Below are 13,702 nucleotides of genomic sequence, written 5' to 3'. Positions count from 1 at the left end.
AATTTCTCTTCATGATTTGACATCATCGGGCAGTTGTTATAGTTGCTTGTGATTAAAGCTGGTGCAAATATGTGAGGAATGTCAGTATCATTCAGTTTGTGTAAAGCTTATCTTAAGAGCATATTCTGAACGGGTACATGGAGATCAACTTCAACACGAGCCGAATTGTCCCTTGGGTTCACACAACTCTAAGGAGTTGCAGAAGCGACCATGTGCCCATCTTGCGTTTATCATCCACTGACATACCCTCCTGTGCCTCAACCAGCGATTGCTCTCGCACAGAGTCGCTAGGTATACAAGTTTGAGACAAATTGACACAGTCAGAGGAGTCTGTGGTCTGATGGAGTTTTCTACCACTATGCAGACCGCCAAGCATCATTCGTTTGTGTGATTATAACCACTTTATGAAGGGAGAGATGCTAATAATAACGGGAGCAGACAATAACCATCTGCAATCCGTACTGAACTGGTGTTGTGCTTCTACAACCGTAGTGATTCTCAATAGTAAACTTAAATAAAGAACTAAGAAAAAACGAAAGCTGCACAATAGCACAGAATTCATATATTTGTACCGGTTACTTCAGCATTTGGGTTGTGAGAGGATTAAACAGAGAACACACAAACGCCACAACCCTATTCAGTGCCGTTTTTGAACGTTCGTTACACGCTTTAATGAACCAATCCCAGATCATACAACAAGAATAGGAAAAGGGAGCAGTTCCCTGGTTTCAATACCGGCTATGCAGGGCTCCAATTTCCAACAGTGGAACCATTGATAAAGAGAAAAAGCGATAGTGTGAAACAGAGAAGGTATTCCAAAGCATTTCCCGTCAAACACTGATGCCACGCAGATTGAAATTCTTTACCTCGTGGTCACCCAGTAAACAAATGCAGGCATTCACAACCAAATATGCATACAAAGGCTTCACCCAGTTAAGCAATATTTAGTGAGCACCGTCCCACCACGGCACAACAGGCGTAACAGGCACTTCCCTAGGCACTTCGCTGGGCGCCCACGCATGCCTTTTTACATCGTTGACCTGAATGTGGAGGGACTTCACTCCTGTTGACTGCAAATACACAAACTGGGCTCACGTTGCACTATTCTAAGACACTAGAATGAGTAGAATGAGCAGGATATCTTAATAGATGTTAAGCTTTTAAGTCCAAGGGAATATCAAAACACACTGTTGCAGTCTGCAACAGCATGTAGATAGAGAAGGGTGCCAGGCGTAACAGGAACTTTCCTAGGCACTTTGCTGGGCGCACGCCTACCTTTTTATGTTGTTTGCCTGAAGGGGGACGGGCTTCACCCCTATTGACTGCAAATGCACAAACTGGGCTCATGTTGTACGTGGCAGTCTGGAACAGCACGTAGAGCGAGTCCCAGGCATAACAGGCACATTCCTAGGCACTTTGCTGGGTGCACGCGTTTTTGGTTGCTCTTAGTTTACAGCCCCTAGAAGCTGTGTACTTATTGACAGTGATTCTGACTCCTTCTACCTAATCGGTTATCCAGAGGTTGATCAGTATACCTTCACATGTTCCTTGGCTTGCCAATCCACAGCATCCCAATTGTGAGTATGAGTTTAAGTTATAGTGGGCCACAATGGCTACCTACACATTTGTGATTGGTTCTTGGTAGTCTTAACATTTTATAAGTGAATAGAAGAGTAGGATGCTGGGTATATACTCAACTACTTTATTGCTAATATAGGAACTGTATATTGTTTGACTATTCAATTTGTAATGTTCATATGTGAACTATACAAGAGAATACATATACATAAATGTTAAACAAGAGCATTATTAACGTGTTTCTATTTATGAGTATAAAAGTCACTATTTCGCAAGTGAAAGCACTTGTTGGGTTAGTGATAAAACGGTGGGGAAGATATTATTCAAAGCCTCTAATGTGTATTCAACACAAAGGAATTGACATTGATATTTAGATACACCCAAACCTTAGGTGAACGACAATGTTGGTGTCCAGTAGTATGCCTGTCAGGGGCGAAGGGTTAGTTTCTCTTGCAATGGGTCCAACTTGCTCCAGAGCGTTACATCGGTAGAGCACTATTCTCTGCCTCAAAACCTGCCACAGCCCCAGGTGGGTATTTAGACCGCTTTTGAGGTGGAGATTCAGCTCTTGCATGTAGGGCATGATGTATATCACGACAGTCTTCATTACTTCATGATTCTGTCCCTAGCCACTTGTAACTAATTTATATGCTCCTGCTGAACATGTTAATGCAGTTATAGAAGTATTATCTTCTGACAAGAAATGATATCAAGTTGTTTTCCAACATTGAACATAAATGCTTCTACAAAGATTATTAAAACTATTCACAAGCCCCTAACTTAACATATTTTTTGTCATGAATATCACAATTCAAATGGTTGAATAACTATATTTAGAAAATAATGTAACATATGTAATATCCGTGAAATATTAAAGAGGGATGGGCAAATGAGATCATCTATGAACCAGGAAAAAGGCCTTCTCTTGGTATTCCCCAGGTTCCTGAAGCAACACCCTGGTCGAAATCAGGACCATTCCAATGTTATTGCAGTTTTGGACGGAACTCAAGGCCCTACTCTTCAGGGAATACATAATGGTTATTTAGGACATGCTGCACCTTGGTATATACCAACCCTATAGTAATTGATAATCAATGTACTATAACCAGTAACATCTCCCTGAACCGACCTTTGTTACCCCAAATTACTTGCATAGAGCTACATTGCTTCCAAGCTAGGTGTGTGCTATATAAATCCAAACATAGTAGAAATACAATATGAACATACATATTTTGGTTACTGTACTGGCACAAAATGGATATTACCTGAATAATCAAATCTAAAGATCCTGCCAGCTAGATAATGTAACTAAGAATCATTTGCACTTACTCTTTCAATCTCATGTTTCTAAAAGCACAGCAATGACTTGGATAGGTTAAACGTGCGTCAATGAGTTCAACAAATCTGTCCAAAGGTGGTAGCTTCTTCAGCAAGTATGATGATTCAGCAACTAATACTTGAATGGGTTCTAGCCCATAGCTAGGAAGACATTTGAGGGCAGTAGAAGATATATCTCTGAAAACAAGAAAATAAATATTAGTTTGAGATTTGGCTTAACATATTGTATTACACACACCTAACTCTGTCTTTATTAATATTAACATCAGTAACAATAAAAGTAGATTTGGCTTGAAACAATGAGGCTTTGCATAGCAAGACAGTCCACAATTGAAAAAACAAGGTGGCAACAACAAGGATACCCTTTTCAAACTCCATATTCGGGAAACATTCAAAACTCATGGGTGTTCAGGCCTCCAGCAATGTTGAACAGAAAATGCACAAACGTATTCCAACTCCTTGTTAGATCCTGAATATGTGAAAACAATGTTTGTTTTTTTTCGAAAGAGGGTCAAACCTGTGCGAGAATGTACAGACATAGCAACCAAAAGATTCAAGACAACACTCTGTAGGATCTCCTCTTTTGTTAAGTATTTTATTTCTTTTCATCTTTTCACCATTACTCTGTTTGCAGATTGTTGGTAGATACCATCGAGCAGGAACCAAAGACTCACACCAGAGGGATTGTCAAACCGATCAACTTACTAACCCTTTTCCCCCTTCTTGCTCCTCCAAAATAACCAATACCACTACAAGTGACAAGGGGCTAGCCACACTACACATAATCATACAGAGAATTAATGCAGCCTGTATATTAGAAAACTAAATATGATTGCCACTGGTCGACAAAGAAATTCCATTAGCATGGAAAAGGTGTACATATCGAGACCCAATGTTGTCGTTATCACAGGAGAACATCCCTGCAGTACTGAAGAAGTCCCACATGCTTCGGTTGATTAGAACCCTTCCGACCTCTGGCTGGTGACAACAATCTTTGGAATAGTCCCATACTATTCGTGGTGGGATACATGAGAAAAGCACCTTGGCAATGGGAAAAATGCACTTCACTGCTTTCATCAACTTCTTGACTAGACGGTACACACGGGAACAAGGCATGGAACCCAAATGGAACGCTCCATAATGCATGACCACAGCATGCACAGTTGCGAAAGTGCCCACTCGTCGACATTCTCCAATGAGACCACCGAAATTGCGCACATCGTCACAGCACCACAAAGCGTCCACTGCTTCCAAGGCGAAATCACAATGAAAGCCTTTTTCAACAGGATACTGGAACAGATCTTCCAGAAACTCATCACCGACTACCAACACAATGCGTCTGTTCATCTCTGCCCGCCACCCTCACTGCACAGAGTAATGGAACAAAATGTTGCCGCCCTTTCCTGTGATTCCCACCCTGAGCACCTGATTGAACAAATCCCACAGTCCCATTCCCATTGGACAGTTGGATGAGAAGAGCACAATGTGGCACATGCACTTTCCCAAAAACCACTATGGCCGCTCCCCAGCAATGCAGGAGTAGTCTTTCTTCCCTTTCCACTACTGTTGCTCCACCACTACCTCATTGACTACTATTCAATACTGACACATGCATCCACCAATCACATCCAAGCCGCCATCATGCAGCCGTGTCACTCATGTACAACACTTCACTTGTACCATTACACATTCACACTGCAAGTTGTGTGCCTTTCCAAAGCACGCCCCCTACAAAGTTCAGTAAAAGTATGCATGATTTCTCCATCTGCATACATCCACATGCCCACCCACAATGTGGCACGTATAATCCTGACAGTACCGCAGAATCCGCTACCTTTTCTTGATATTGAGTGGCGGGGTACAGGGGTGCAGGGGAAGCAATTTCAAGCAGGGTAGGGGATTGGCTCTTACAGCGTGAGTGTGAAAATGTTTTTTTGTTGTGTTTATTTGTTACGTGCTTGGGAGCAACTTTTTTCTTTCTCTTTATAACCATTTCTGTTTGCCTCGCTTCATATTTTTACCAAATTCTGCTCAACGCTTCTTGCACACTGTAAAAGAAAATAGCATTGCCAATGGCGCTCAAATAAATGCCATTTCTATGAAACCACTGGATATTTTGCGACCTCATGATCTCATAGTTGCTGGTGAAAATCCCAGCAGTCTGCATAAATTCGCACATTCTTCTGTTTACAACACATCTTCCGACCTGTGGCTGTGGACAAATTACACCATACTCCTCATGATGTTATGCATGAGTAGACGACCTTGGCAGGAGGAAAAATCTGCATCATTGCGGTCAGCAACCTCTTCAGGTAACGGATTAAACATCCACACGGCATATAACCCAAATGTAGAGTTCCATAGTGCACCACGATAAAATCAGCGTTCGTGACGGAGGCCACATATCTGCAAAGGCGAACCATTCTGCCAAAACTGCACGCATACTGACAGCCCCAGAGAGCGTCCACTCCCTCCGACCCAAAATTACCAGCAACGCCGCTTTGCACACAACACCTGGGCAAATGGCGCACAAAGGTATCACCGAGGATAAGCACTGTGCATCTAACCATCTCTACCCACCTCACGACACAGTAGTGGCCAACAAAAATACTGCCCTTCCTATCAACCACACCCTAAACACCTGATTGCCTAATTCCCACAGGTCCATTTCCATGCCCACCATGCTCATAATGGCCGGATGTGGCACATGCGCTTTCCCAGCTACAGCAAGGGCCATGCCCCACTAAATGAGACACAATACATTTTCCCTTTCTACTGGCATTTTTCCACACTCGCTCATTGGGTGCTGTGAAGGTTTCACATTTGCATGCACCAACCACATACCAAGGTTCAGCATTTCACACTAGCATTTCTGTACACCATTCCACATTTACCCCTCAACACTCTCAATACACATTGCGTTTGCTGCCAAAGCACCTCCACCAGAACCTTCTGCTAAACCATCCACGATTTCGGCATCCACAAAGATTGTGAGCGGCACCCAGCACACCTTTGGCCATGCACACATCAGTGTAGGCCTTGCCCTCAACCACCACAGCACTATGGATCCATGCATGCGACAATGTGCGCAGCTAACATTATCCACAACGTAACATATGTAGCAGCACTTCCACCAACTCCCCCCACACCATAACACAGCCATCCACCAAAACTTATCACTGTTAGCAGAATCCACAAACATACCACAGCTTCCGCAGCCCCAACCCCCTGCCATTCACAAACTATTGTATCACTGCCAACCTGCCCACACCATCTTCACAACATAGGGCATACTACAACAAATCTGCACATATCACAGTAATCAAGCACATATAAGCTGCACTTCCACCATACCCTCTTCCATACTCACATTATACAAACACTTCACCCTGTGGCCACACTGCACAACCTCTCACTGCACCATCTCCAGCCGTACACCAAATACTGTAGCATATTCCAACTATCACCTCAACCATGGAACGAACAATACACGCTTTTTTACTCACATCTGCTGTTGTTGTACATGCACAATGTTCTGCACAACCATTCTCCAAAGATCACCACCCTCTAACTGATGCAGGGTCAAAAGGGCATTACTGCCGTGCTGCCGTGGGTGTGCTCAAGCCCCAGGCTTTTGAGTGCATGGCCTATGGCCCAGGGCCTTCGGCCATGCACCCACTACTCTAGGTCTTTAACACACCCACCGCAATGTAATGCCACCATGCATGTCAGCATGTCACCAACTACCACAATTCACATACACACCACTGCCACCAGCACTTCTACCCAACCTGCACACCACAATGGAGCCATGTAGGGAAGAATGCAACAGTTACCATAATCTACAAACAAAGCACTTTCTCCTCAACCCTATGCACTTTCCTTCACCTAGTATGGTCTTACCAACTTACATTCACAAACTATTGTGTCACTCCCAACCTAACCACATAATGGTCACAACATTGGCCCTAATCCAACCACTGTGCACACACCAGACTATGCAAGCACCTCCCTCTACCTAATGCAGAGTCAAATATGCATTGCTGCAGTGGGTGTGCTGAAGCCCTAGACTCTTGAGTACATGGCCTACGGCCTTCGGCCATTCACCCAATAGTCTAGTCCTTCAACACACCCACCACAATGTAATGCATGCATTCCACCATGTGCCCTACTACTGCAATCCACCCACATAGCACAGCCACCTGCGCTCCCACCCAACCTATGTCATGTGCATTTCACTCCCCTTCTCAAAATCTACCATACTTACCCACATTCCGTGACCAAAAAGATGTAGGAGTTTTCACATTTTAAAAAGAAATTCACATAACAGTGGCATCACGGGAAAATACAAAACATGCACTGTTGGCACCATTGAAGCATTCTAAAATGTACAACCTATCAAACAGCGCAACATGAAATGATGTTCAAATGTTACACATGTACATTTCTGCATGGTGTTAGGCAGAATTATATGCAGTAACCCTTTGGGAACAACACACACAATTAAGACTACAAGTGACAGTACAACTTCACCTTTGGTACAAGCCTGTATTACACTGTTAAAGTGGAAGCATTAGCGGAGCAGCCAGACGTATCTCAAGTGTAAGTGAGCAGTACAAGAAAGTTACACAAAGGACAGCAATTACTATGTTTCAGACAAACACTGACTCAAGGTTTTCAAGTAAAAACATATACATATATTTCCTTCTTCTGTTGTATAACATTACACTATTATAAGCAAGGCAAAAATCGCAATCTTAATGCACCACACCACATCCCTTAAATTCCAGACAAGTTAAGCTCACAAAATGAAGTGGGAGCAAAATGGCACTCCAGCAATTTAAAAGGGAGGGAAAAACAAAAGTTATTAGAAATTAGATCAAACCAACAGGTAAGTACTCAGGGCAGTTGAACAAGCTGAACTTCAGTGAGGAGATCAGATAGAAAAGGCTTAGCGACAAAGTCAATGGGTCAAAAGTCTTTTGCTCAAGATCACACAGTTCAGGGTAGTTTGCGGTAAAGTTTGTGGCATGGTTTCCATACGAGGTTGGTTGATACAAAGGTTAGTTCAAAGTGAAGAGAAGGACAAGCCCTCGGATTGGAGAAAGATTTCAAACACTTTCACCACGGTTGAACGAAACGGTCAACCGGATTTGCACAGTTCCTTAAAACGGAGAGGGAGCTGTAGCTGAGGACGTTCCAGGTAGTTCCTGCAGGCTCACGGTTCCTGAAGTGACTGTCGGACTCACACAAAGTAGGAAGACTGGAGGGTCCTGCACTACCCAGGAAAGAAACCAGCAGCAGAGCAAAGCAACAAATAAAAGGTGTGCTCCTTAAAACCCAAGCAGGGGCCCACCTTCCTGGCTATCCAGCCCACTGTAGCTCTGTACAGCGAATTTGACCAGAGGAGGGGTCCTGACTTGCAGTTTGGGCGAACTGGTTGGTCCCACCAGCTCAAGGGAAGAAGTTTCCTGGAGGATCTTCTCTGTTGGCAGATTCTGGAGATTCGGACCTGCACCAGGGCTTCACTGGGCGGTTCAGTCGTTGTAGGCGTCCTCTTCTGCCAGTTCCTCATTGGTTCTTTCGTTCCACTGGCGACTCTGCCTTTCCAGTCACAGAGACCTGCTTTTTATGCAGTTTTCCCCCATTCATACAGCCTGGCTGTCAATCACACAGCAGGGTGGCTGTCCTGGCAAGGACAGTCCCCTTAGCCAATCAAGCAGGAGTGCGACTTGGGTTACCAAGGGAACCCATGGCAGGGGTCCGAAGGCCCCTCCCTCACATCCTGCCTACCTAGACTTTCAGGTGCCTTAATCTTAATGCACCACACCATGAAAAGACAGCGAACAAAGGAATTATCCCCGGTTTGGCGTGCAGAGAAAAACACGAGAAAGACTTTAACAAAACAAAATGGTGAATAAACCCAGCAGGAGCCAAAATTAAATGTATTTGGTCAAGCGAGTTTATGTTCGAGGCTAATATAATAGCCTAAAACAACACCACGTTTATATAAGATAATAGCGGTAGAAAAGTTAGGGTAGTTACCACTGCCACCAGCCAAGTCTTAATGTAAAGGGAGCAAAACAATGCTTTAAGAGGCACAGACAAAAAGGGATAAGAGTTTAACCCTTTCCAATACTTCTTGTAAGATGGGGTGTACTGGGTCTGTGGTTTAAAGTGACTAAAGTAACGTTAGTAGCAACTTTACCCTTTACTGGGGGACAGTAGTCAGCCCCAAAAAATGGAGTTGGTGGGAAGTCTCAAAGACAACCCTGTGTCACTGCACTGAAGGTGCTGTGTAACACACATGGAAATATGAGGCCATGGAGTAGGTGAGGCTCCAGTGCTCAAGATCACACAAAAAGTGAAAACGCACTCAGCAAAACACACGTAAGAGTGGGAAAAAAGGCTCACCCTCTTACCAGATGAAAAAATAAATCCTAGAAATCCAGCAAATCTGCTGAGGGACTCATTAGGTAAGGGAAATTGGCCATTTAGGAGAATTCTCCATAACACGTGGTAAGTTAACACCAAATTAAATTACCTAACTTCGGAGAAGGTAATCACACAGAGCTGGTAGGCAACCTTTGCCACTTCTCTGTAGCAGCAGCCTGGCCAATACATATGTATTGCTGCAGTGCAACTTCAGCACTGAATGACATGGAGACTGATACCCCGCCTCAGTCTGATAGGCAGATGCTGTGTGATGGTTGTACGCTCTGCCACTTGCCTTCACTGGTGGTTCACCTAAAGGGTCCCTTAGCGATCAGGTCAGTGGATTGGTCTGAGCACAATCAATGTAATCACCTACCAGGCCACTGTGCAGACAGACTACTTAATGTGTTGAATGCTTTGTCCTGCTACCTGCCGTAGAGTCACATAAAGCACCTACCACTGTAAAAAGCAGCACTATCTGTCACCCAAATCTGTAGGCGGTAGCACTGCTTAAAAAGCAGTAGCCTACTGCCTACATCTGTAGGTTTGGCAACTCATCAAGGAAAGAGGTTGCCGCAAACAGGTTGCCGCACAAGCTATCAGCCCTTTACGGCAGCTACCTCCATTCAACATACAAGGCAGTCGCCTGTCGAGGTACTTGCCAATTGGCGCTATACGTACAAATACTTCATGCACACCTCCGTCTTCTTCCAGCTCATTACATACCGCGAGCCGTGCAGTTATGGTTAAACTCATAGGAAGACTACTTTTTCGGCAGCTTATAACTTCGCTCCCCCTGGAGGAATCCTCACCAAACTTTGCAGAAAAAGTATATGGGCGGCTCTGAATTCTTTCGCCAAGTCGGGTGAGGTTTCGTGCAGGGGGCCGAAGTTATAAGCTGCCGAAAAAGTGGTATATTCAGTGAAATAACGTTGTTAAAGGGCCGTTATGGTTAAGTTATGCTAATAAAACCCTATGAAATTCAGTAACAAAAACTTTGTTAAAGGGACGTTATGGTTACAAGTAAAACCAAAAACCCCCAGAAATTCGCCAATTATGGTAAACTAAGCAACATAACTCCCACCACCACCGTGCACTGCTAAGACTAACACCAAAGACATCAAAGATGACATCACAAATGTCAATTGATGACAAAGGTTGTTCAGTGAATTTCACGGGTTATTATTAGTGCAACCTAACCATAACGTCCCTTTAACAAAGTTTATCTGTGAATTTCATTGGTTTTTATGAGTGAAGATGTTTCATGATGTTACATCACTGTATATAAGTTATCAATAATTCCTAACTGTAAACCTCGTTTAACAAACATATTTTTTTGCAGCGCATACTGATGTGTGTTGCGATCAGCAGCGCATGCTATGGATGCAAATCATGGTTGAAGTGCCTAGGACATGAGGCTCAACCATGACCCCAGCCCCACCATTCCACCCCCGTTATCCACTGCACTTACCCTGCATCCTAATTCAGTGTTCACTATACTCTCATAATGTGACCAATGGCCAGTGCTCATGGCTTGCAGCCACGGCCAGTCACTACAATCCATGGGGCATGGTCTTTCGGCCATGCTGCATTCCCCAATAGGCAAATCGGAGTACACATTTGTCCTTGCTCGGGGCTATGCCCATTGCCCAGGCACCAAAGTTATATCACAATTTTTTGTACTTACATTTTGACACTTTAGAAAAAATAAAACATAGGACAGATTTGCAAAACCATGCTTTGAGGTCCTTGCTGATGCTCCTCACAAATGTTTACTGCAATCCTGCGCAGCACCTTTCTTTACCAATTTCGAAAAAATGGTATGGCCATGCCCACTTTAACCCCATTGCCGGCCTCTCGTGTTTACGGCTTCAGTCACCAAAGGTATATCACTATTATGTGTACCTACATTATAACACTTTTCAAGAAATAAGACACAATCGCGAAGCTATGCTTTTGGGTCCTTGCCAATGCTCCTTGCACGAGTTTTCAAAAAAAAAAACATGGACGGATTTGCAGCAAAGTGTCAAAATGTGCATCCAAAAATAGTACAAAAAAGGTAGTAGGCGCCCCTCTCTAGAAAGAACATGGCATGATAACCTGTTCTGTGGTTTTTTCTCACCTTGAGAGTCCGCAGCCATCGCTTTTAGGTCTCTGTACTTTTCACAAAGGAGAAATACCCATTTGCATATCAGTCTTTGTCCCGCCCCCACTTGACAAAATCCATTCAGACATTGCACAAACATTCATGGTTGGGTCTATAATCTTTCTTAAAACGTTTGTACAGATTTTTGAAACAGAAACAAAGTTATAAGCCATCTAATAAAGTTGAGACCCCCACTCTAATTTTGCCCCCTTTTGACAAAATCCCACCAAACTTTGCAAAAACATTTACATCTGGGTCTAAAATCTGTTTGCAAACTAATGTGCAGATTCGTCAAACAACATCAAATGTATAAGCTTTCAAATATTTTGGGACTCCCCTCTAACTTTGCCCTTTCTTGGCGAAACAGCACCAAGCTTTGCAGAACCATTCAGGGCCAGGTCTAAAATGATATTGCAAACTTTCATGGAGTATCCTTGAGTGGGACAAAAGTTATAAGCCATCCAAAAACTTCTTTCCCCTGACACTGTAATGCAGAAATAGGCCGAAATATTCATGGGTGTCCCCAAACATCTTAGATATTCGCAGGCTTCGTAGAAGAAAAACCACCTGACTTTTGGCTTTTAATGGCCATATCCCATCCCATCCCATCCCCATCACCCCTCACCTCCCCAGAGAATGTTTCATTTGTTTGACAAGTGCAATCTTGTGTTTTTTTAATGTTTTTACCGCAATGTCCGTGGACTACGGGCGCTGTATGAAAATCCAAAATGGCGTCTGTTTCAAAGGTTTTGATGCACCTCACATTTTTAATTGACCAATCCGTGTGCACATATGTCAGCAAACATAACGTTGCTCTCTGATTGGTCCAGAAGCTTCCGCGGACACCGAAGTGGGAAATGAGTCAGCGGACCAGTCCCAGATATCACTAATTGTTTTTGCCTACATATTTGTTTTTACTACTGGGTGGATTTACATCAAATTTACTAAAGCACGCCTTTGGGACCAAAATGACGCTCCTGGTGGCGGTTTAGGCTGTATGCGTGACCAAACCTTTTTTTCCCATTGTGTCTGTGAGGATTTCCCCACATTTTGGGACCCCTCCTATAACCCCCACCACCCCCTGGATGAAAGCGCACCAAACTTTGCAAAAGTCTTCTGACGGGGCCATATGCTTCTTTTACAAAGTTTGTTGAGGATTCATCCCGGGTGGGGCAAAGTTATAATCTGCCCAAAAAGTGCTCTTTCTATGAGTTGAGCAACATAACCATAACCACAGGGCCACTACCGCATGCCCTGTAATAGATCTATATATATCATAGGGTGCCGGTCGCCGCCCTATAATTAAGGTGAGTCGGAGACACATAGGAACCCCTCAAAATTCAATTGTTAATAACATTTGATTTGAGTAACGGATTTGGCCGAAATTTCGAAAGTGATTTAATGTCTGCCCACCCCCCGTAATACTGCAAAGTTTTGTAAAGATTTGTTAAAAAAGAAAAGTTATTGAACCTCAAAAACATTTCTTTTCCAAAAGTGCAGCCTACTTCCCATTCATTTTCCCATAGACAAAAAGGGTACATTTTTGACAAAGCGCACAGCCCAAACCGGTGGATGGATTTGGACCAGGTCTGAAACAACTTGGGCAGGAAGCGTTGGCTCGTGATCCATGTGTGGTGTGGAGTTATTCCGGGCATTAGTGCCTCTTCCCCAAAAATTATAGTTATACCTCCCATGGTGCGTTGCAGGATCATGCTTTTCAGAAATGAAACGACTGCATCTTGTTTTTCTCTCGATGCAAGAGATATTCGTGTCTATAGCCAAGATTATGGGAAAATGAAACGCAGTAAAAAGGTATTTTCAGATCAAGAAACATACAAATGCCATCAGGGTAGAGGTGGGGGAATGGCCAGAGGGCACCGAGTTGAATTTGGCAGTTGGAGGGGTTACAGGGACCGTGTTTGCAACACAAAGCTTTCCATAGACTCTGCTATATCCGAAAATAGCCAACATCTCATAGCAAACTGTGTAACAGAAGCAGCGTGTATTGAGGGGGAAAGGGAGAGGGCAGGAGAGGCGAGGAGGCCATCTGGGGAGTGGAGGGAGCTGGCACAGAGAGGGGGCACTTGGTGAGGTGTGGGGGGTAGGAAAGCATTTTTTTCCAGCCGTTTTGCCAATAAATGCAGCTATATCTAAGGTTACAAAGGACTACAAATAGCCTAGGGTATGTGTAATTCAGTATCCGCG

General features: G+C 43.8%; 1 protein-coding gene across 4 annotated transcripts in view; it reads right to left on the bottom strand.

The window, feature by feature from the left end:
• Positions 1-13,702, bottom strand: part of LHCGR (luteinizing hormone/choriogonadotropin receptor) — a 1,835,933-nt gene that overhangs the window by 320,247 nt on the left and 1,501,984 nt on the right. For all 4 annotated transcript variants that reach the window (XM_069608404.1, XM_069608401.1, XM_069608402.1 and 1 more), the window contains one exon: positions 2,908-3,093. In XM_069608404.1, the coding sequence (XP_069464505.1) occupies positions 2,908-3,093 (186 nt within the window). The remainder of the gene's footprint in view (positions 1-2,907; positions 3,094-13,702) is intronic.

This window comes from Ambystoma mexicanum, chromosome 4q (assembly GCF_040938575.1).
Source record: "Ambystoma mexicanum isolate Mex_15411 chromosome 4q, UKY_AmexF1_1, whole genome shotgun sequence".
Taxonomy (NCBI): Eukaryota; Metazoa; Chordata; class Amphibia; order Caudata; family Ambystomatidae; genus Ambystoma; species Ambystoma mexicanum.
The sequence above is the reverse complement of the archived record's forward strand: the minus strand, read 5'-3'. Positions and strand labels throughout refer to the sequence as shown.